At 42.4% G+C, this 22,317-nt stretch overlaps 1 protein-coding gene and 1 non-coding gene across 2 annotated transcripts; one reads left to right on the top strand and one right to left on the bottom strand.

The window, feature by feature from the left end:
- The first annotated feature begins 1,097 nt into the window (after nt 1–1,097).
- LOC103706554 (protein MICROTUBULE BINDING PROTEIN 2C-like) lies at nt 1,098–10,965 on the top strand. The gene is made up of 5 exons (XM_008790687.4): nt 1,098–1,399; nt 1,497–1,571; nt 2,158–2,508; nt 7,582–7,800; nt 10,544–10,965. Exons 1-5 carry the CDS (start codon nt 1,184–1,186, stop codon nt 10,691–10,693), a joined length of 1,011 nt encoding a protein of 336 aa, XP_008788909.1. The 5' UTR covers nt 1,098–1,183; the 3' UTR covers nt 10,694–10,965.
- Nucleotides 10,966–22,159: 11,194 nt separating this feature from the next.
- TRNAV-UAC (transfer RNA valine (anticodon UAC)) lies at nt 22,160–22,232 on the bottom strand. The gene has a single exon. It is a non-coding gene; the product is annotated as a tRNA-Val (tRNA).
- Between the last annotated feature and the right edge of the window lie 85 nt (nt 22,233–22,317).

The following is a 22,317-nucleotide window of genomic DNA, read 5'->3' as shown; positions in this document are numbered from 1 at the left end:
GTTTTCAAAGTGGGATGCTGTTAAAAGTGGGTATGCAAGGCAGCGGACTGCTCCAAGTCCTCAAATCAAAGAGCGTGAAAATTTAATACTCCATTATAAGCCGGCCAATGAATCCGGCCGGCGGCCCGGTGGTCCAAGTCGATGGCATTTACGTAATTTACCACTAACTCGGGGCGTTTTCCCGGGGGCAAGGGGCGTAGCCCGGCCCTTTTGGGTGGTTCTATATACACCCCCCCTATTGCTCAGGACACCCCCCAAAAATTAAAAAAAAATTAAATACTCTCTACACCCCCCCATTTGCTAAGGACACCCCTAAAAAATTAAAAATTCCTAAATTACCCCCCACCCTCCCCACCCCCTCACCTAAATTGCTCTCTACACCCCCCAAACCCCCCCACCCCGCTCTTCCCCTCCAAAACACCTCGCCAACGCCGAAAACCCCCCCGTCCCCCCTTCTCCCTCTCGTCGCCGGCATTCTCCCGATCTCCGACCACCTCGCCGGCTTCTCCCGGAACCACCTCGCCGGCTTCTCCCGAATTTTTTTTTTTCACGGTTCGTGCTCCGTTCGGCACTGGATCGTCGAACAAAAGGCTTCTGTTCGGCTGAACAGTGCCGGACAGAAGCCTTCTGTTCGGCACTGTGCAGCCGAACAGATCTGTTCGGTTGAGGGTTGCCGAACAGAAGGCTTCTGTTCGGCACTGTTCAGCCGAACATAAGCCTTTTGTTCGGCGATCCAGTGCCGAACGGAGCACGAACCGTGAAAAAAAAAAAATTTCGAAACAAGGTGGAACACGTACCTTTGCGGCCGATTCTTCGTCCCAAATCACTAGTTGCTTGTCCATGCTTCGAATGGGGCTTAAATCTCCTTCAAAGATCGCCGAAACGATGTAAATGGATCGAGGGGTTTAAGGGGGGTTTGAGGGGTGTTTTTTTTTTTTTCTTTTCAAAACGAAACGGAGGAGGAGGAAGGGGGGTGTATGAGAAAATTTCAAGGGCAATATGGTAATTACACTAAAGGTTAGTTTGGGTATTTTTTTTTTGGTTTTTGGGGGGTGTCCTTAGCAATAGGGGGGGTGTATATAGAACCACCCGGCCCTTTTTGAGTCTCGCAGTTCTCGCTTGGTCTCACGCCTTCCCTTCTAACGCACCAAACGCCCCCAACCCCACCAAGGGGAAAAAAAAAATGCTGCAGAGATCGCAGAAGCAACGTAGCTTCCCGGATCCGCCGGACCACGGGAGCCCCGCCATCGCCGGCGGACGCCGCCACTCGCCGCCTTCCCCGCCGCATTCCATCCTTCCTCCCTCCTCCGCCGGCGCCACCTCCGGGGACGGCGGCAATGTCGACAAAGTCCTCTTCAAGAACCTAGTGGAGATGGTCCCCCTCGTCGAATCGCTGATGGTCATCACCTTCTTCCAGTGCTCTCCATTTTTTCCCCTTTTTGCAGTTTTCTTGATCTTTGTGTCCGATTTTTTTGGGTTTTTTTTTTCATTTTTAGGACCGGAGGGCGAAATCGTCCTTTACGCGGCGGGCATCGATGGTCTACACAGCTGCCCCGTCCCAGCCGAAGAAGGTGCGGTGCTTGATCCCGACGTTTGTCTTTTTTTGTATCATGAATCTCTGAATATTTGAAATCTTCGCGATTTAATAAGTATATAAATGTGGTTCCTTGCAATGATTTGCTGATTCTACAATATGTTTCCGTAATTTTCTTTTTTCTAAAATGTGAACGAAATGAAGGGTCAGTTTTATCAAATGATCGTGTTGTGATGCGCCTGGAGAGAACTTGCTATATGTCCGTTTATGTATCGCTTTTTAGTTATCATTGTTACTATTGGGAAAAGAAATATTGGATTTTCCCCCGCATTTTGATGCAAAGCTAATGTCTAGTTCCTTTGCTTCATTAAAACAAAATTATGTAATGTTTTGGACTTTGCAGCAGTCCACTATCTTGTTGGACAAATAGAGAAGCCTATTTCTTTGCCTTTCTAGTTTACTTTCGGTACTCTTTTCATTTGACTCTAATATAGCAGAGATGTCCCGGGTGTTAGAAATAAATTTCATGATTAACAATTTTATTAAACTAAACAGAAAGATGACATCCAGTCTCATCTCAATGATTTAAACTAAAAATTAATTAAAAGATTTACAAAATACAGAATGCTGAACTCAGAGGTGGAAAAACAGCTCAAAGCATCTCAGCCAAAAAACGGAGGGATCGTGCAGAAAATTTCCAAAGAGATGACACTGTTGATGACATATCATTTTTCTCATCGAGGGCGTTGACCGCAGAAAATGTGCAAAAGGAGAGGGAAGAATTGACTATGCTGCGGGAACAGGTCAATGAGCTACACAAGAAATTGTTAGAGAAAGATGAAGAGCTGAAGTCTGCAGAAAATTCAATAAATCAAATGAATGCAGCAAATGCAACACTTGATGAATTGAGGCGCCAGGTTGCAGAGAAGGATTCTATGATTAGATCTACTAATTCACAATTATATAATGCCAAGGTATACAGTTGAGCATAATATTTTTTCTTGGTTTGCAATTAATGTCGAGTGATTCTTACTTTCAAGATGTTGAATGATTCTATTTTCTCTTGCCCCCTCTTTGCTTATATTGAAATCTTAATAACAGAACTTGTAAGTGAGTTTGAGTCTGAGGATGATGAGGATCCGTTAGTAGACGACACATTACAATTCATCAGCATAGACCTCATTTTTGTATGGACTTATAAAAAAAACCCTATCTGTATATCACTATTTATGCATTTTGTGCATGGAATTTTAGATGCTCTTACCTTCATATTATCCCTAAGATAGGATCCTATCAATACCTAGTTAATTACAATGTATCCTTACAAATATGGGATGAACCTTGAACTTTGTGCTATTAATATTATTTTTCAGGAGATTGTCTGTGGGTGCATGTACTGTAGAAGTCACATTAATCGTTTTCTTTTGACGTCCAGGGGGTGACCTTAAGGGTCTTTACTTTTGTCTCCATATGACAATAGAACCCACTCCCCGACAATATTTGTGCTGTCATTAGAAGCATTAGTATCCACACTTTAATTGGCTTGGTAGACTATGAATATGAACTTTTAAGAGTCAGATGGTTTGTATGTTTGTTTGTGCATATATACACATAGATTGATAGATGAATGGATCAAAATTCTAAGTTACATGAACCTTCTATCTGGGCCATCTATCTCTAAGTTATGTGATTGAAGGTAGGAGGCATCCATCTCTCATATCAATGAGTAATTGGATTGAAGATAGGGGCCATCTATGTCTTATATTAATAAGTTCTAGGACGGAAGGTAGGGGGAGAAGTTATTAGACCCTTTATCAAATATTAAGTTACATGGCCAGATCGAGATCGACCTCAACATCGAGGGGTACTCTTTGTGAAGGAAAACAAGAAAGGGATGATGGATGATTTCGGGGACTTTGTGTAGACGATGAAAGTGAAGCTCATCTCCAAAGTCAAGTGCACCGACAAGATTTCCACCTTTCCTTTTCTTTGCTATAGATAGGCTTTCCATACACCCTCTTTCTCACTCTCTTCGATAGAGATCTCTTCGCTATCGCTTGTCTTCTCTCTCTCTCTCTCTCTCTCTCACCTTCACCATTTTTAAGCTCAAAACCCTAACCTTAAATTTCTCCCTCTCTCTACTTGGGGGATGTCAAAAATACTAATCTTCCTCCATCTCCTCCTCTTGCAGGGTGAGAATTTTGGGCTAGCTAGGCTAACTTGGGTTTGGTTGAGCCTTTCGGCCTAGTTGGGCTTCATTAGGTTGGACCCATTTGGGATCTGGATCTTGCTTGTGTTCGAGCTCAGGCTTGATTCTAAAAAAAGTTTTTGGGCCAGAGCTTAACTTGAAGTTGCAGAAATATCATTCCGTTTGGCCTAGGAGGCATGGGATCCCAACTTGGCCTAGTTCCAACCCTTAATTTTTTTGCTAACAAAGGCAAAGCCCAAGTAGTTTCATTAACTTTTTTAGAGAATAAAATAGAACTTCCATTAGTTTCAACCCTTGATTTGGCTAAACTAACTAACCACAAACATGCAAAGTTTCCACATGGCTTAATTTGGCATATCTAACAATGGACATGCACTCACACATATGTCCTTGTTGTTGCATGGAAAAATTGGCTATTTAGTATGGTGAAGTTTTTAAGCGCTAATCATAGCATTGTTTGTACAGTTCTCTCCCTTTGAATTTTCATTCAGCCTCTCTCCCTTTGAATTTTCATCTCCACGAGAAGAAGTATATAAGGAGAATAAAAAACTTACAAAGAGCACCAATGATGCGTGAAATCATAGTCTACCGTACCGGCCAGTATGGGCCGGTACATACCGGTCTGGCCTGGGACTAGTACCGGATCAGTGTGGAATCCGGTACCGGTAGCTTATCGTTGGAGAACCTGTATGGGACCGGTAAGTCGGTACGGAACTGGTACGAGACCGGTATGGGACCGGTACGTACCGGTCCGGGCCGCCATTGGTACGCCAACCGGTACCGGTACGACAGACCTTACGTGAAACCCTTAATTCAAAACTAGTTTTAGGGATCCAAACAAACAAAAAGAAAATTGAGAGAAATTGGGAGTGATCAAACTTCGAAAGTCCAAATTTTGGGTTCTTTGAGTTGAAGGACTCTCACAAACATCTCTATGCTACTCCATAAGGTAGTTGGGGATCCTAAAGGAGCTAGACTTTGAACAGAGAATGGATGATTCCAGTCTTCTTCAAACTTTTCATGTTTATTTTTCTGATCTCTTTGAAATCTCTGAAATGCCTCTGCCAAACCAATTTGGAAGGATTTTACACTTTCCAACAAGAGCTGCCCCCTAGTTCACCATATTGCTGACTTTTCAGAATAGGAGGTTAGGAAAACAGTTTTCCGACTTGGGTGGAGATAAGACCCCGGGCCCGGATGGTCTTCCACTACTTTTGTGCCAAACTTTTTGGGAGATTGTTGGAGAAGATATGATCAATCTTATGAGAGTGATCACCTGAGACCCTTCTGCTCTGGGTCAACTGAATGCAGCCAACATTGTGCCAAACTTTTTAGGAGATTGTTGGAGAAGATATGATCAATTTTATGAGAGTGATTACCTGAGACTCTTCTGCTCTAGGTCAACTGAGTGCATCCAACATTGTGCTTATCTCGAAGAAGGAAGAGGCCTTGCAACCCTGGTGACTATCTCCCAATTAGTTTACTCAATGGTAGCTATAAGATTTTCAAAAAAGTTCTTGCTAATACATCAGTGATGGTTGTTAGTAAAATGGTAGGTGTTAAACAAACAACCTTCATCAAGGGTTGGGTGATATTGGAGGAATGGAGGGGCTGATTGCTACTTAAGAAGTTATCTAAAAGTGCCATTTGGAGAAGATTTAGAGTATCATCTTGAAGCTAGTTCAAAAAGCCTATGACGTCCATGAAGTCTTTGGCTGCTAGGTCCTTTGGTCCTCAATGGATGAGGTGGACCAAAAGCATTTCAAAGGTATCTTCATCTGTGGCGGTAAATGGATCTTTGACGAGACCTATCTATTGTCAAAGAGGTCTCTAGCATGGCGACCCATTGCCTCCTATGTTGTTTCTTTTGGCTGTGGACTCTTTAGCAAGGATTTTGCAGAAAGCTTGTGGGCATGGATTATATGGAGGACTTGACCGGCACCATTGTTGAATCCCATTAATTGCCTCTAATGAGGACAAACCATTCTATTCATTAAAGCTTTACGTTCATAGCTCATGGCTTTGAAGTTCTTTCTTCTACCTTTCAACTCTGCTCGTGGGCTTAAAATTAATTTTCATAGATTAGAAGTGATCCCTATGAACATCTGCCAGAAAAAAGGCTTAATGGATTGCTAGTGCCATCGGTTGTAAGCTACGTAACTTCCCCATCACATATTTAGGCACACCCATTAGCAATTCCCCTCTTTCAAAGAATGGTTGGAACCCTCTGTGAAAAAAATGGAGAGAAGGCTGGACAATTGGGAGGGCAAACTGCTGCCAACGGGGGGTAAATTGGTTACTAAATGCAGTGTTGAGTACTATCCTGATTTATTGGATGAATGTATGTTGGCTGTTTCAATGGTTGGTCAGCAAAATTGAATGATCAGAGCCAGGTTATTTGGGAAAGGTCTTGAAGGGATGAGGTTCTTCATCTTGTCAATTGGGCTTCATTTTGCAAAGGCAAAAAAAGTGGTCTTGAGATCCTGGATATGTGGAACTTTTGTGCACTTTTGTGCAAAAGGTGGTGGAAGGTGCTCGCCAGTTGGATATGGGGAGACCTTTGGCGAAATACTTGGTGATGGCACTGTAACAGAACTTCTAAATGATTTAGGAAGATGAGGATCCTATTTTTGGAAGGAGATGACTAAGGTTGCTGATATGTTAGCGATTGTTATCAAGTTTTCGATGGCAGATGAGTGACAAAACAATTGTTGGAGAGATAAATGGATTACCAGTATGACTATAGAGACATTATTCCCTAAGCTTTTTGATGCTCTTGCAAATTCAAGGGCGAAGGTGGTAGACTATTGGATAAATAACAAGTGGCAGCTAATACTTGAGAAAGAAACTTCATCAGATCTTATGGCAGAGGCTTAAAATCTTTTTTTTAACTTCTCAGCAAGGACAAACTTACAGGAGGAAGTGATGGTGTTTGTTGGCGTTCACGACAAAGTCTATACTCTTATCAACAAAGTTGGGATAGGATGCATTTGGTCCAGGAGGATTTGGAAAGCTAAGTTACCACCAAGATCAAAATGTTTCAATGTCTTTTTGCGGAAAACAAAGTCCTAACAAGAGGAGACAGGAATCACTTATTTTTAAGGTCTTCTCTAGGTGCTTATGCTGGGATCTCCTAATCGTATTCAAATTTCGAAATAGAGTTCTGCTCCTAGATGGCTTCAGGGATTCATGGTGAAGGATTTTATCAAAAAAGAGAAACAGGGATTTATGGGATACAATAGCTGCTGCTTCATTATGGTGTATTTGGCATGCACGAGATCTGGAACCACCTTAAATCTGCTGAATCTGTGGGACCTCATGCTCTTTGTACTGGGTTGGAACTTTTTGATCCAGCTCATCTAGATTTTGTTGTGTTTCTAGTTTCTACTATTTGTTTTTGGTTTTATCTTCTGACAGAAGTTTTCTATGTCCTTTTGATGTAATTATTCTTTTACTTAATGAATGGATGGTTTACCATCATTTACATCAAAAAATATTTCATGGCTCAAAGACTCAAACTAAATTGGGTATGATCGAAGTTCATGGTATTGGCAGTATAATTTTGGTAACAAAACCAAATTTTTTTGGGTTGTTTGGAATAGATAACTCATTCACAGTTTTTCAGTCACATAAATTTTTTTGCCTTTATTATCTATAAATTATGGAAACCTCTTTCGCCCCAAAGCTGTTCTGTCATGTTCATTTTTTATCTGCCAAGCTTTTGTGCTACCAAGTTACACTTTACTCATCCACAACCTAATATTGTAGTCCTTCCATGGCTTAACAATACTGTTTGCATAGATTATTCAAAGAAGTCCTTTTTTTTTGGTTTTTACAGATCATGCTTGCAGACAAGCAAGCGGCTTTGGAGAAATTAAATTGGGAAGCAAGGATGTCAAATAGAAAAGTTGAGGAACTTCAAGGGAATGCAGTCTCTATGGACCTTGAAATAGCTGCACTGGTGCAGTTATTTGAGAAACTAACAAAGAATGACTCAGCTGCTTATCCTGATGACAGCATTGCTGCTGCTTTTGATTTTGAACCACTTCCACCTACAGTAAGCTCGTCTTTTCTTATTTTCTTATAAATAATATAGCTTCTTTATTTTTCTTTCTTCTGTTAGGTCTCACTAGTTGTAATCAGCAGATATAGAAGAAAATATTCAGTTCTCCTATAAATGCTAAAAGTAAATCTTGAAAAAGGGAATTATTTAAAGGATACCACTACTATTGTTGGTGCTGAACTTCGCTAGCCTTGGAACTAGCTGTTGCTTATTTTGTTTGAAAATTTATGGCATTACAAAGGTGCTCGTTTACCAAGCTGGTAAAGTCTTTGGCAATTGTACCAAATGACTTGAGGTCAAATCCCATCATTACCGGGGTTTGGTGGGTTAGGGGTTTTTTGTGGAAGGGCTGCCCCCCCCCATTGTGTAGCCCATTGCTTATGGCCCTCTTCTATCAAAAAGAAACAAAAAGTTTTTGGAAATTGTTGATCCTCTAGCTTATAATTCTTTAAATATATTAATTCAGAAAGGATTATTGCTAAAATGTTCATTTTAGTGTCCTTTTGGTAACTTACTAGTTTATATTTAAATATCCTAGAATGTTGTTTTAGTGGTTGAGAATGTTTAATTTACAGAAATTTCATTAAATTACTCAGTATCTGGTCAGTGGAGTTTGGAGCAAGATCATTTAATGGTATAGCTTGTTTTCTTGACAACTGACATGTCAAGTAACATTCATCCTCCTAAGCTTTTGTTTTTGTTTGAAACTGACATTGGAGATCTCCTTAGAGAATCAGCATTCAAGTGGTCTTGATATAAGGAAACATGGTGATGAATCCAATTGTAGGAAATGAGATTTTCGGGAATAGCATATGGCTTACGACAATGAAGATTGGGAAAGCTAGATATGACATGCACGCACACACAGAAGTCACAGTTTTTGGGAATAGCATATGGCTGACGACAATGAAGATTGGGGAAGCTAGATATGACATGCACGCACACACAGAAGTCACAGTTATTGAAGTTTCGGTGAAATGGTTAGTATGTAGCCTCAGTTGGCCAATTGTTGATGCTGACCTCATTTCTCTTTTTACTACTCATTGGTAAACCTACTGTTGATATTTGAAAAAGTATACCATTTTCTATATTATTTGAGAAATAATATTATGTTGAGCGTTGATTGATAAGAAAAAGAGTTGGTTAAGTGATGAACTGGAATTCTTGAGGGAAATTTTAGTAATTAAGGGCCTTAAATTTAGTAGCAGAAAAGTAGAGCATATGGAATGCAATTTGAATATAAATTGAAACAAAAAATAAGTGTATGACCAATACTTATGTCCTAGGGATACTATAGTGCAAATAGCTTTGTTATCTTGGGTTATCAATTATCATACATAAGAATGACAAGAAAAATGTCGAAAAAATATTAGAACATGAGTTGCACGTATTGGCTGCTTAAGGAAACTTTTATAGAATGGTGATAAGGTTCGCATTGTTGGATGGTTCAGAATGTTGAGCAATAAAGAGGCCTAAACAAACAAGATGAACATGCCAGAGATGAGAATGTTGAGATAGATGTCTGGACAGTACGGTAAACTTAAGAAGGATTTAGTGTAGTAGGACGTAAACAAATAACATGTCTAATTGCAAAAGGAAATTGCGAGAGACTCAACTTATACCTTCTGTTTTCTGGAATTCATTTGTAAATAATGTGGGCTTTTCTTCCCCCTGAATCATGGAAACCATTAGTGAAGTATGTATTTGTATGAGCTTATAAGTAGTTTGCATACGGGCTTTAGTATTGCTTCTGAAACTTAGGTTGCATTTAGTTCAGGCAAAAAGTAGGCATTAGGCTTGGAATAAGCCTTATGCCTGCCAAACAGCATTTGGGAAGGAGGCATAACAAAGGAGTAGCCGTGCTTGTCAGACTTGCTTATGATAGGCATAACTATTTCGAAGGGGGAGCTGTCATATGTTATACGTTGGCATGAAGGCACCTTTCATGCCTACTTTTTACTTTTTTCTGAACAAAAAGGTCGTCATTGAAAAGTTGTTCCAAAACAATAATTGCAGGCTACTATAATTAGCAGAAAATCTAATTTATGTTCAAATGCAATTTCTTAATTCTTTTTGGATTTTCAACAGGATGGATATTAAGTTAATTGGTTTGGCACTGTAGCTCTAACTGGAACGTTTAGTGCAGTAGAATTCCAACTTATAGTCAAGGGCTCAATTAGTCAACTTACAAGGAACTCATCTGGTATTTTATGAGCATCGCTATGATCAAGAGTGAGGTATGCAATGCAAGAGTAGATGCAGGAGGAAGGCCGGATACATGTAAATGCGCCTATATGCTGACAGAAATTAGAGCAGGGATCATGGATTTAATATGTCTTTTAGCTTTAGGAATTTCATATGAATGCACTTGGCGGTTTTATGAAAAAGCATCTGAATTTTCGGTGCCAAGGGCAACAATAAGTTGGCTAGAGATGATTGAGGTGACCATATCCATGAGAGAGTCAAATTGAATGCCAACTTATCACTTTGTCCATCTCTACTACAATTTTCATTATAGTAGTATGTAAGAGACTAACAAACGGAATATTTTCTGTTTGGTGACATAAGCATTAAGTTAGTACATGCATATCTATGTTCATTATCTGTCATGCCATAATGTACTAGTGAATGACCAGATAGCTAGTTTCATATTTTTGCTGTATTTAGCCATCTGATTCTTCTCCTCATCAATTGCTTATCTTTTGACAAGCTGAGTGCTTATCGGAATTGACAACAGGAAAATATTGATGAAATTCAAATAGAGAAGATGGAAGAGGCAAGAGCAGCCTACGTTGCAGCAGTTGCTGCTGCAAAAGAGAGCCCCACTGATGACTCATTAGCTGCAGCAGCTGAGGCAAGGTTAAGGCTTCGAGCTTTTGTATGCTAGCCTGACAGTTTGGAATATTCAAAGTCAATCTCAATGCATATGCTTGGTGTTGATTGTATACTGAGTGCAACAGAGATGATTGTATACTGAGTGCAACCAATCATGGTGCATGTTTTGTATCTAGAGGAGAATGCTTTTCTCACAGTTTCAGATAAATATTTCCAAGAAATGGTTTATATGGCATAGCTGTTCCATTAGTTTGCTTGTCATGCATTTGCTCCATTTCCCAGACTGTTATGAGGTATGCTCAATTGTTGATGCAAGCTTTCTCATTAGATGCTTCATTATTGATCTTCCGCAAACAGCAAAGTTGAGGTTGATATGTTTGATGTGATCATGAACATGTGATGCTTTGTTGTTCAAGGAACTGTACAAAGATTAAAACGGGCATTGGTTTCTAATATGATTAAAGGAACAGCATTTCTTGGTTGAGACAATTATCCAACCAGTAATAAAATACACAGCAAGAACAACCATTCTTGCTTTCACTTTGTATTTATATGCAGCTCTATACAAAACTTATATATATCTCATAATAATCAAAGAGAGCTGATTAGATGGACACAAGAAATGTGTTGAGAAATTTAAACTGCAGCGAAAAGAGTTGAGATTGAGATATGGGAGTCCATCAGAATGAACTGTGATCTACAATATTCAAACTTTTTCCATTCAAATGGCCTGATTCTGTAATCGCTGAAGTACATACATTATAAACAGTAACTTGTAGGCATGTAAGCTAGTCGCTCATCCTGCCTTAGGTGCATATCTTGAACAGTTGGACATGTCTCAAAGCTGGTATGTCAGAAAACATCTAGATTTTTTGTTCATTTTCTGGTAAGCCAGGAAACTTAATTTAAGTACACATATATGTTGCTCTTTCATCTCTGCTGTGGCTCCAGTTCAAGACATTCTAGGCACTGAAAAACAGTATCAGAAAGTTTCCAGATGAGACAAGATAACCCTTTGGATTCTATTCAAAGTCTGTCTTACTCTCTTTTAGCTGTATCTCTTGATGTGCGACAATCTACTTAATATATAGTTTACAATTCGTAACTAGACTTATCCCTTGCTTAAAAAGGCCTGGAATTTGTGTTTAATAATTCCCTCAGTATACAGATACCGTTTGGCGTAGAAAATAGTATTCAGCACTTTGATGAACTGTTGAAGTATTCCAGAGATATATGCCTTATTCTTAGGAGCAAACAATTACATGCTGATCATTGACTCAGATAGATAAAAAATATTCTAATACTATCTCAATATTTTCTGCAGCCAAGGAAGAATGATGCATGAAATCACATAAGATGAATTAGATACCTTCCCCATACAGGCGAATGAGTATGCAGCATGGAGTATGGACAAGCTGACATTGATGTCTTTTCTCCCTCCTTGTTATACATAAAGAAAGCTTCTGAGCATCCAAACAAGTAGAAACTGGCATGGCTAAAATTACAAAACCTTTTTAAATTAAATATCAATTTACAGCCGTTCATGTTTTCAACTAGACTTTCATACTAGGTCTGTCTTTAGCATAGCAACTTGTGATATTAAGAAAAAAATCAATTATCAATCTCATTGCCTATGGATTGGCTCATGCTCAGGAACACACTTGATCATATCCTGTATGAAGATGGCCTAACACATGCTTAAGTTTTTGCTTATGCATCTCCTTGTTTGATGTTGTGCATGAGATCTCTGAACCTATATTAAGACCAGTACAGAACTTTGTTAAGAAGAGACGAAGCTTAGAGAGAATTGAAACTTCCTCAAAGGACAAGACCAGCTCCTAACACATGGTAAGAATGCACTCACTGTGACAGAGATATATGTTTCCGGTGGAAGAAAGGCACCATGTGATGCCTCCCATAGACCTGAGCCCTGTACAAGGGTCCTCAAAATCCACCATTATCGAAAATATTGAAGAGGCTTGTGAGGATTATGGCTTCTTTCAGGTTAATATATCCAGCAGGACCACTACTTTCCATGATTACATATTGGTTCAATTTTATTTCTGAAATTAAATAAAATTTCAGCAGCATATTGACTTCCTTACCAGTGTAAATAATAGATCCAACGATCCATGGTGAATTTTGTAACTAGAGAAACTTCATAGGTTGATCAGTACTATAGACTGTCATAGAGAAGGTCAATTTTAAATTTGAAAGATAAACAACTTTTACAGTGTAATATAATCTTCCAGTCCATGATCTGAGCATGATTGCGAAAGCATGGATCATTGGCTCACGGATTATCTAATTGATTTGTTCCTGTTGCTGGAAATTGGACCCGGGGGCGGCCGCGACCCGAGGAGGAGGAGCTCCGGCTAACACTGGCGGACGGCGATCCGTCGGCGAGCGGCGTCCTCCGGGGGACCTGCAAGAAGCCGGTGGCCGGGCTTTTCCGGCGCCGGCCCTCCGATGCTTAAATCAGAGGGGGGCTTAATTTTGGAGAAGGAGAGGGACTGATGTAGAAGTCCGAAAAACCCCCTTTGGGAGGAAGAAGCCTCCCTTTTTATAGGGAGAGTGGCAGGGTTACCTGTGATGTGACTGGGCGAATTAATGGGTTACCGTTACGATTGGACGTGGGCGTGTGAAGTAATGAGTTGCCGTGGATGGCCCGTTCCCATAATGGGAGGAGATGGCGCGTAGCCAGAGCTTGCTTGTGGCGCGCAGTGCAGTACATTCTTGGGAATGGTAAGGCGTTGACAGTCGTAGCAGGGTATGGTTCCTGATTAATATGTCGTGGTGTGGCCGGCAAGCAAAGCATGGTGCGGTAAGGCTGCTGCAGGGCATGGCCGCAGCATGTGGACGAGGTCGGCCTTTTGAGGTCAGCTCGGCCTTCTATGATTAGCCTTCTGTACTCGGCAGCCTTCTGGATGAGCTCGGCAGCCTTCTGTGCTCGGCGGCTTGGATGAGCTCGGCCTGGATCTGTGCTCGGCCTTCTAGGCCTTAGCCTTCTGAGCTCGGCAGCTTCTGTGCTCGGCGGCCTGGATGAGCTCGGCAGCTTCCGTGCTCGGCTTTCTGGCCTTAGACTTCTGAGCTCGGCAGCCTGGATGAGCTCGGCAACTTCCGTGCTCAGCCTTCTGGCCTTAGTCTTCTGAGCTCGGCTGCCTGGATGAGCTCGGCAGCTTCTGTGCTCAGCCTTCTGGCCTTAGTCTTCTGAGCTCGGCAGCTTCTGTGCTCGGCCTTCTGGGCCTTAGCCTTCTGAGCTCGGCAGCTTCTGTGCTCGGCCTTCTGGCCTTAGTCTTCTGAGCTCGGCAGCCTTCTGTGCTCGGCGGCCTGGATGAGCTCGACAGCTTCTGTGCTCAGCCTTCTGGCCTTAGCCTTCTGAGCTCGGCTCACTGTCGGATTTGGGTGCTTTAATTGTATTTGTGGGGTGGTCCATTTTTCCCCCCAACACTACCCCCCGACTTCCGAGTTCGAGCTGCTTTTTGGCTCGGGCGAAGGAAGTAGGCCAGTCGTCGATCATCCTGTAATATAGCCAAATATGTATAGAGATGTGCGTGCCAAGTAGGGTGTACCTCTAATGCAGCTGGAGTTAAGTGCTCCAGGTTGACTCAGCGGCCTTCTTTGGCCTTGTCTGTTGGCGATCGAGCCGAGCTCGATAGTTGATGGAGATCGAGCCGAGCTCGATTAGTCGATGGAGATCGAGCCGAGCTCGATTAGTCGATGGAGATCGAGCCGAGCTCGATTAGTCGATGGAGCTCGAGCCGAGCTCGATTAGTCGATGGAGATCGAGTCAAAGGTTCAATCCCTTCCTCTAGTGCCAACTGTTGCTGGAAATTGGACCCGAGGGCGGCCGTGACCCGAGGAGGAGGAGCTCCGGCGAACACTGGCGGACGGCGATCCGTCGGCGAGCGGCGTCCTCCGGGGGACCTGCAAGAAGCCGGTGGCCGGGCTTTTCCGGCGCTGGCCCTCCGATGCTTAAGTCAGAGGGGGGCTTAATTTTGGAGAAGAAGAGGGACTGTATGTAGAAGTCCGAAAAACCCCCTTTGGGAGGAAGAAGCCTCCCTTTTTATAGGGAGAGTGGCAGGGTTACCTGTGATGTGACTGGACGAATTAATGGGTTACTGTCACGATTGGACGTGGGCGTGTGAAGTAATGAGTTGCCGTGGATGGCCCGTTCCCATAATGGGAGGAGATGGCACGTAACCAGAGCTTGCTTGTGGCGCGCAGTGCAGTACATTCTTGGGAATGGTGAGGCGTTGACAGTCGTAGCAGGGTATGGTTCCTGATTAATATGTCGTGGCATGGCCGGCAAGCAAAGCATGGTGCGGTAAGGCTGCTGCAGGGCATGGCCGCAGCATGTGGACGAGGTCGGCCTTTTGAGGTCAGCTCGGCCTTCTATGATTAGCCTTCTGTACTCGGCAGCCTTCTGGATGAGCTCGGCAGCCTTCTGTGCTCGGCGGCCTAGATGAGCTCGGCCTGGATCTGTGCTCGGCCTTCTAGGCCTTAGCCTTCTGAGCTCGGCAGCTTCTGTGCTCGGCGGCCTGGATGAGCTCGGCAGCTTCTGTGCTCGGCCTTCTGGCCTTAGTCTTCTGAGCTCGGCAGCCTGGATGAGCTCGGCAGCTTCCGTGCTCAGCCTTCTGGCCTTAGTCTTCTGAGCTCGGCTGCCTGGATGAGCTTGGCGGCTTCTGTGCTCAGCCTTCTGGCCTTAGTCTTTTGAGCTCGGCAGCTTCTGTGCTCGGCCTTCTGGGCTTTAGCCTTCTGAGCTCGGCAGCTTTCTGTGCTCGGCGGCCTGAATGAGCTCGGCCTGGATGAGCTCGGCAGCTTCTGTGCTCGGCCTTCTGGCCTTAGTCTTCTGAGCTCGGCAGCCTGGATGAGCTCGGCAGCCTTCTGTGCTCGGCGGCCTGGATGAGCTCGACAGCTTCTGTGCTCAGCCTTCTGGCCTTAGCCTTCTGAGCTCGGCTCACTGTCGGATTTGGGTGCTTTAATTGTATTTGTGGGGTGGTCCATTTTTTCCCCCAACGGTTCCCCTACTCTAAGATATAATCATTCAACTGATGCAATGAGCACATATTTATAAAGCATCCCTTGTAAATTGCTTATTTTTGTATTCCTTCTTTATTTCCATTTAGTTTGTAAATTATGTTTTTCTGTTCTAAAAATTCACAGATCATAATTCATAAACCATGGAGTTCCAAAAGACATCATGGTAAGGATGCACAGCATGGGGAAGAAGCACTTTGAGATGCCAGTTGAAGACTTCCTGCCTCTACTCTGATCCCTTTGAGATGGTTAGAACAGCCATCAGCTTCAACATACACAAGGAGAAGGTCGGGTCTTGGAGGGAGTTCCTCGGGCACCCATGCCATCCTCTAGAAGTGCTGTGGAATAAAGGCCTAAGAAACCGCTTGCTTCGAGGTATCCATACACGCATCAATCTTCAACTTGCTAAAATTTGCTTGCTTCCATTTTTCTTATACATTATTGTTGATATTTATAGAGAGATTGCAGTGACCAACTCCAAGGAGAAACAGGAAATTAGAACAAGGCTTTCCAGCTCACTGTCTCTAGCCTTAGAACTTGAAGAGATGCATCTATCCAACAAATTTGGTGTAGATCATCCCCTATATATGAGCTTGAACTACTATCATGCTTTTTTTTTTTTTTTTTTGGTAAAAACAACTACTCATTTCGTATAGTTCTAACATGAGTACAACCTGCCAAATCGCGAGAAAGCAGTAAAGACAAAGGAGTAGGAGCGTCTGATACAGACGTCCAAAAAAAATCCCCGGAGTGTCGGGCTACAAAAGAGGCGACCCAGTCTGCTACCCGGTTCACCTCCCTGAAAACGTGTACAGCCTGAAACTTGCCCATCATCTGAGCCATCCTGCGCGTCTCCCGGATAAGGGATGACCATCACCATACCTATCCGACCCCCGGATCCAGTCGATCACCATAGCAGAGTCTCCCTCGAGGTACACCCGCTCGGTACGCAATACCTGCCTGGCGTAGGATAAATCCTCCTAGGCCGCCCGCAACTCTGCCCCGACTACTATAAGTCCTGGGGTGCGTCGTCCTCCTATAGCAACCATCCTACCATGGTAGTCCCTGACCACAAATCCAACTCTGCCGGTCACACCATCCACAGACCTACTGTCATCGAAGTTTACATTGAGATAGCCAGGGGGTGGGGATACCCAAGAAACAAGGGCAAAACGAGGCGCTGAACCAACGTGGAAAGTATCCCAGATGTTCCTAGCCATCTCAAAAGAAAACATAGAGGCAACCTCCATAACCTCCCTCGCCTGCAGTGATGCTCTATCTATCACCATCTTCGAAGATGACCGCCTCCCCTCAAACAGACTAGCGTTCTTGTCCAGCCAAATATGGTAGGACAAATACACCATAAGAATCCCCGCCCTCGCAGATCTGGGGCTTCGCATGGAATCTCTCAACATATGAATCAGGTCCTATGCCGAGCCCACCGAGTCAAGTAGTGGAACCGGTGACCATTGCCATATCTCTCGGGCCCTAGGGCATTGCAGAAAAACATGCTCGTAGTCTCGTCGACATCTGCACACACCTCACAGCACTGAGAGACCCGCATGCCGCGCCAAACTAGCAAGATCCTGGTCGGAAGGCCGCCCCAGGCCCCCTTCCAGATGAAGAGTGCTACACGGGGGTGAATCCTCAATCTCTATATCCACCCACTTGCAAACTGACGAGTCGGCTCCCTGCTGATCAGCGTGTGAAGATCACTGGCTCATACCCGTGATCGTCCTGTCGGCATCCAAACTAGACTGTTAGTCACCCCCCGGTAGGGACTGGCAGAGCCAGAACCATCTCCGCCAACTGCTCCTCAAAGACCTCCCGAACCACCACCTCCCTCCATCGGCCCCCCTCTGAATCCAGTAAATCGCTAACCCTGCAACCTGCCAATCTCGTCGAGTCCACCAAAATCGGCATACGACAAATCGGCCATTCGGTCACCCAGCTATCCTCCAGCACATCAATAGATCGACCATCACTAATGGCCCATCTAATCTCCGGCAACACCACCATAGCCCTAGCACACATCTCCCTCCAGACCGGAGAGTGATGACGTCCAGCACGCACCCCAGGAGCCAAAGCACCATACTTGAAAACCTCATCAGCGATGACCACATACTCTCGGGCTCAAGTATAAATCTAACTGTATGTCTCACCGCTAGCGCCTCCCGCCTCGCCACCAAGTACTGCACCCCTAGACCACCGGATCTGATCGGCATACACACAACCTCCCAAGCCACCAAGTGTTAAGCCACCTCTACCACTGCTTCTTCCCCAGATAAAATTCCTGAAAAGCTGCTCAAGTGATCTCAAGACTGCCACCGGGATAATGGCGGTTGCATTCACTTTCTATGATTGGTAGGATCACTCTGGTCTGTTCTGTTCTCACTTCGGTCCCTATCTATCTAATCGGCGCCTGATGCTGAGCTCAAAGAGAATACAGTCCCTACTTCGCAGCCGCCGACCAAAAAGAAGAATCCCCAAGTATGTCATCGTGCCCTCCTGCTCCCTCACCCCCAGAATCTTCAATATAGAGTGCCCTCCGTACCATCCTGCATGTTCAAGGCGAGATGATGCAGCACAGTGTGCAGCTAGCAGGTATTATAACCAATTGGACTATGCCAACCTTCGAAAGAGCTAATGGATTCATTGGATATAGTATCAAATTTTAGCCGAGCTTCTATACTTGTAGTTGAATAATTCTAGCATGTTTCTTTATTATTGAATTCTAATTTTAGCATAATTTTGTACCGACTATTGTTGTGGGGACGGCATTCTGCCGGAGCCTCACACAACAGCCTAGCGCACATTAAGCTAGCAGAGAAAGAGGACTGTGTTCCTCCCGAGGTATTGTCCGCTTTAGGGGTCAAGCGTACCCGGAGCCCTCCTCACGGTTTTGTCCCACAAAAGGGCCCTCGAGAGGAAAGAATTTCCACCCCCCATTTAAGGCACGGAACCTTTCCGCTACTAGCCGATGTGGGACTAAATTCAAGGCCCCCTCCCCCTCCACAACATAGCCCCCCCAGCGGGAAGGTTCCGGGCAGGTTTTACCCCAACGGGCCCCCACAGTCCTGAAGGATAGTCAATGGAGAGAGGAGGCGCCCCTACCTGGCGCGCCATCTGTTGTGGGGACGGCATTCTGCCGGAGCCTCACACAACAGCCTAGCCCACATTAAGCTAGCAGAGAAAGAGGACCGCGTTCCTCCCGAGGTATTGTCCGCTTTGGGGTCGAGCGTACCCGGAGCCCTCCTCACGGTTTTGTCCCACAAAAGGGCCCTCGAGAGGAAAGGATTTCCACCCCCCATTTAAGGCACGGAACCTTTCCGCTACTAGCCGATGTGGGACTAAATTCAAGGCCCCCTCTCCCTCCACAACAACTATTATGCTCGAATGAGGGGTCATATCCCTTATGTGCTTCTAATATATGGTATAAAGGGTTGGTTTTGATATATTAATAAACAATTTTGAAGAGAACTTCCTTTATCGAATGAAAGGTTCTTCAATTCAGTTTACCTTCAAGTCATGTTTTGATCTCGAAATATAATCCCGACAATCGATTTGCTCTCCATGCTGCATCCCCCGATCTCGCCATTGGGATGCAGGGCACTCCGATGCATCTGGTTCGCTTAACTTATACGACACTTGGGTGGCCTCCAAGTGCTTTAAAAGTGGGGACTGGCTGAATGTAGATTGTAGATCCCATCCCTGATGCTTCTTTATGAGATAATGCGGTTGTATTTGGAAATTGCTTCTAACAATGGTTGGAATTTACTATAAAAGGGTTGCTTATAAGGAAACATATAAATCAAACAAAACAATATTAAGAATGTTATTTCCCTCTCAAGTGAATGACAAGCCTACTACTCTTTGCGGCTTTGGAGGTCCCGAGCAATGGGAAGTTTAAGAGTGTTGAACACCAGGTGCAAACAAACTCGTCCACAGCTCGATCAACAAACTCATCACCCCTCTTTGAGGCATTGGTTGATGAGAAACATCCACCTCTCTTCAAGGGATTTACATTTTAGGATACTTTGAATCCTTCTTTGGAGGCAGCTTCACAAGGCAATGAGCTCCTGAGCCCTTTAAAGTACACCCAGATGCACGCTGACTTTGAAAGATGGTTATTCATAGAAGTATGGTAATTTGTAAGTGTTTGACAAAACTCTATGTCGCAGCAAAGATTGTCATTACCTGATATCATGTGCAAACTCAGAATTCTTGTTGCTTATAGAATTCGGTTTCAACCAAGAATCTCTGCTATGATGAACTATCCAACACATAGTTTGCCATATTGGCCCAAACCGAGCAGTACAGAATGTACGGTATTGTATCGGTTCGGTACCAGTATCTGGTACGGGTGGCATATCGATACTCGGTACGTCAAAAAAAATCAATACCATATCATGTCAATATTGTGCTAGTGTAGTAACGTTATGGGGTTCAGTACCGAGACCGCGAACCTTGATCCAATGTATTATATTTTGTAAACTTAAGATAGAGTTTATATTGCTTACTATGTTGTAGATTAACATCGCAGTGACATGAGGACTTGACATTGCAATCTGGATGAGTGATGCACCATTCAAGAAAAGATGCCGGATGCATCTGTATCTTGCTCATATCTCATCTTTTAGCATTCTATTTTTTCAGATAATATGTCCTAATTCCATGTAAACTCTCTTTACAAATCACAACTCTATGTTGAAACTTGTGAACAGTTCTCAAGTTTTCCTTTCCCTCGAATTCTTCTGGAAGTATTCGGAAAAGCAAGGCCTTGGAAGGTTTTAAGGTCTTCCGATTATCTCCCTCACCACCTTCTTCAAATCTATATATATTCTAAAATATTCAATTTTTTACAATTCTGGAAAAAAATTATGGCCTCACCAGAATTTCCAAGTCTCCAAATCATCTCAGATGTTCAACAAGCTGTCACACTGTAATATTGTTAACTCTAGGTTGAACAAATATATATATCTCTCTCTCTTACTCTCCCTAACTTCAGAAAAAGGAGTCAAGGTATGTTATATCTATACCCAATTGATTAGCATTTGCTTTTCTAAATCAACCTTTCTATTCAAAAGTATAAATTTAATCCACCTATCTTGTTGAAACCTTAATAATGCTACATTTTTTTTCCTCTTTTAATTTTTTTAGAGAGAGAAAAGAAGAAGATAAGTTATACAATCCAAATAATTGTGGATACGCACCCAAGATTCAATTGCTTATAATGATGTTCAATTACCAATTCTTTCAATTCTTATGATCTATTCTTTATGTAGAATAAAGTTGTAGAGGGAGAAAATTATTGCATTTAATAATTTGATTGATTTATAAGTCACAAATAAGAGTTGCATGCGAGGATTTATTTAACAATCGAATAAATAAACACTCATATGTAACACATATTTCATTAATATATTGATCTTATTTGTGATGTTTTTGCATTTTCTGTTCTTATGATTCTTGAGTATATTTTGCATTTTTTTTCTCTCTTTCAACGATAGGTGGATGAGTTCCAACCTTGAAAGGAGACATCATCCCATCAAAATAATAAAAGTTATATTTTAGCTATGTCATAATTTTTAAATTTAGATGTTAGAGTTATTACCTATTACAATGTTATAAACTATTCGCAAGGCTTGCATTTTTCCAAATGCAAAACTAAAAATTAGCTCCTATGCTAGTAATATTTCTTTTGAAAATTTTTACTTATTTTCTTTAAGAAGAAAAGATGATGCTGCCCGGATCGAACTAGGGACTTTTAGTGTGTAAGACTAACATGATAACCAATTAATTAGCATATTTGCTTTTCTTAGTCAACCTTTATATTGAACAAGTTATTTTTCAAAAATATAAATTTAATCCACCTATCTCGTTGAAACCTTAATAATGCTACATTTTTTTCTTCCTTTATTTTTTTTTTGAGAGAGAAAAGAAGAAGATAAATTATACAATCCAAATAATTGTGGATACACATTCAAGATTCAATTGCTTGTAATGATGTTCAATTACCAGTTCTTTCAACTCTTATGATCAATTCTTTATGTAGAATAAAGTTGTAGAGGGAAAAAATTATTGCATTTAATAATTTGATTGATTTATAAGTCACAATAAGAGTTGCATGTGAGGATTTATTTAACAATTGAATAAATAAACACTCATATGTAACACATATTTCATTGATATACTTATCTTATTTATGATGTTTTTGCATTTTCTGTTCTCACAAGTCTTAAATATATTTTGCATTTTTTTTTCTCTTTTAATGATGGATGGATGAGTTCCAACCTTGAAAGGAGACATCATCCCATCAAAACAATAAAAGTTATCTTTGGCTATGTCAATTTTTAAATTTAAATGTTAGAGTTATCAACTATTGAAATATTATAAAGTATTAGCTAGGCTTGCTTTTTTTCAAATGCAAAACTAAAAGTTATGAAAAACTTTACTCATTTTCTTTAAATAAAAAAGATGATGCTGCCCAGGATCGAACTGGGGACCTTTAGTGTGTAAGACTAACGTGATAACCACTACACCACAGCATCGTTAGTACACGACAGATATTTAAACAATATAATGGGGTGAGGAGGGAAGTCTCATCCCGACTCAAGCAGCAAGAGGGACTGCCAA

The sequence above is a fragment of the Phoenix dactylifera genome, chromosome 2 (assembly GCF_051530095.1).
Source record: "Phoenix dactylifera cultivar Ajwa chromosome 2, Ajwa_hap1_PhDact_Kaust_v1.1, whole genome shotgun sequence".
NCBI lineage: Eukaryota > Viridiplantae > Streptophyta > Magnoliopsida > Arecales > Arecaceae > Phoenix > Phoenix dactylifera.
Note: the sequence above shows the minus strand (reverse complement) of the source record. Positions and strands in the feature narration are given on the sequence as shown.

Bases quoted from the DNA above. Each gene is read 5' to 3' on its own strand.
- LOC103706554 (XM_008790687.4), top strand. From the start codon at position 1,184: ATGCTGCAGAGATCGCAGAAGCAACGTAGCTTCCCGGATCCGCCGGAC. The intron at 1,572-2,157 runs GTGCGGTGCTTG...TACAAAATACAG, and splicing joins CCCCGTCCCAGCCGAAGAAG to AATGCTGAACTCAGAGGTGG. The intron at 2,509-7,581 runs GTATACAGTTGA...TGGTTTTTACAG, and splicing joins CACAATTATATAATGCCAAG to ATCATGCTTGCAGACAAGCA.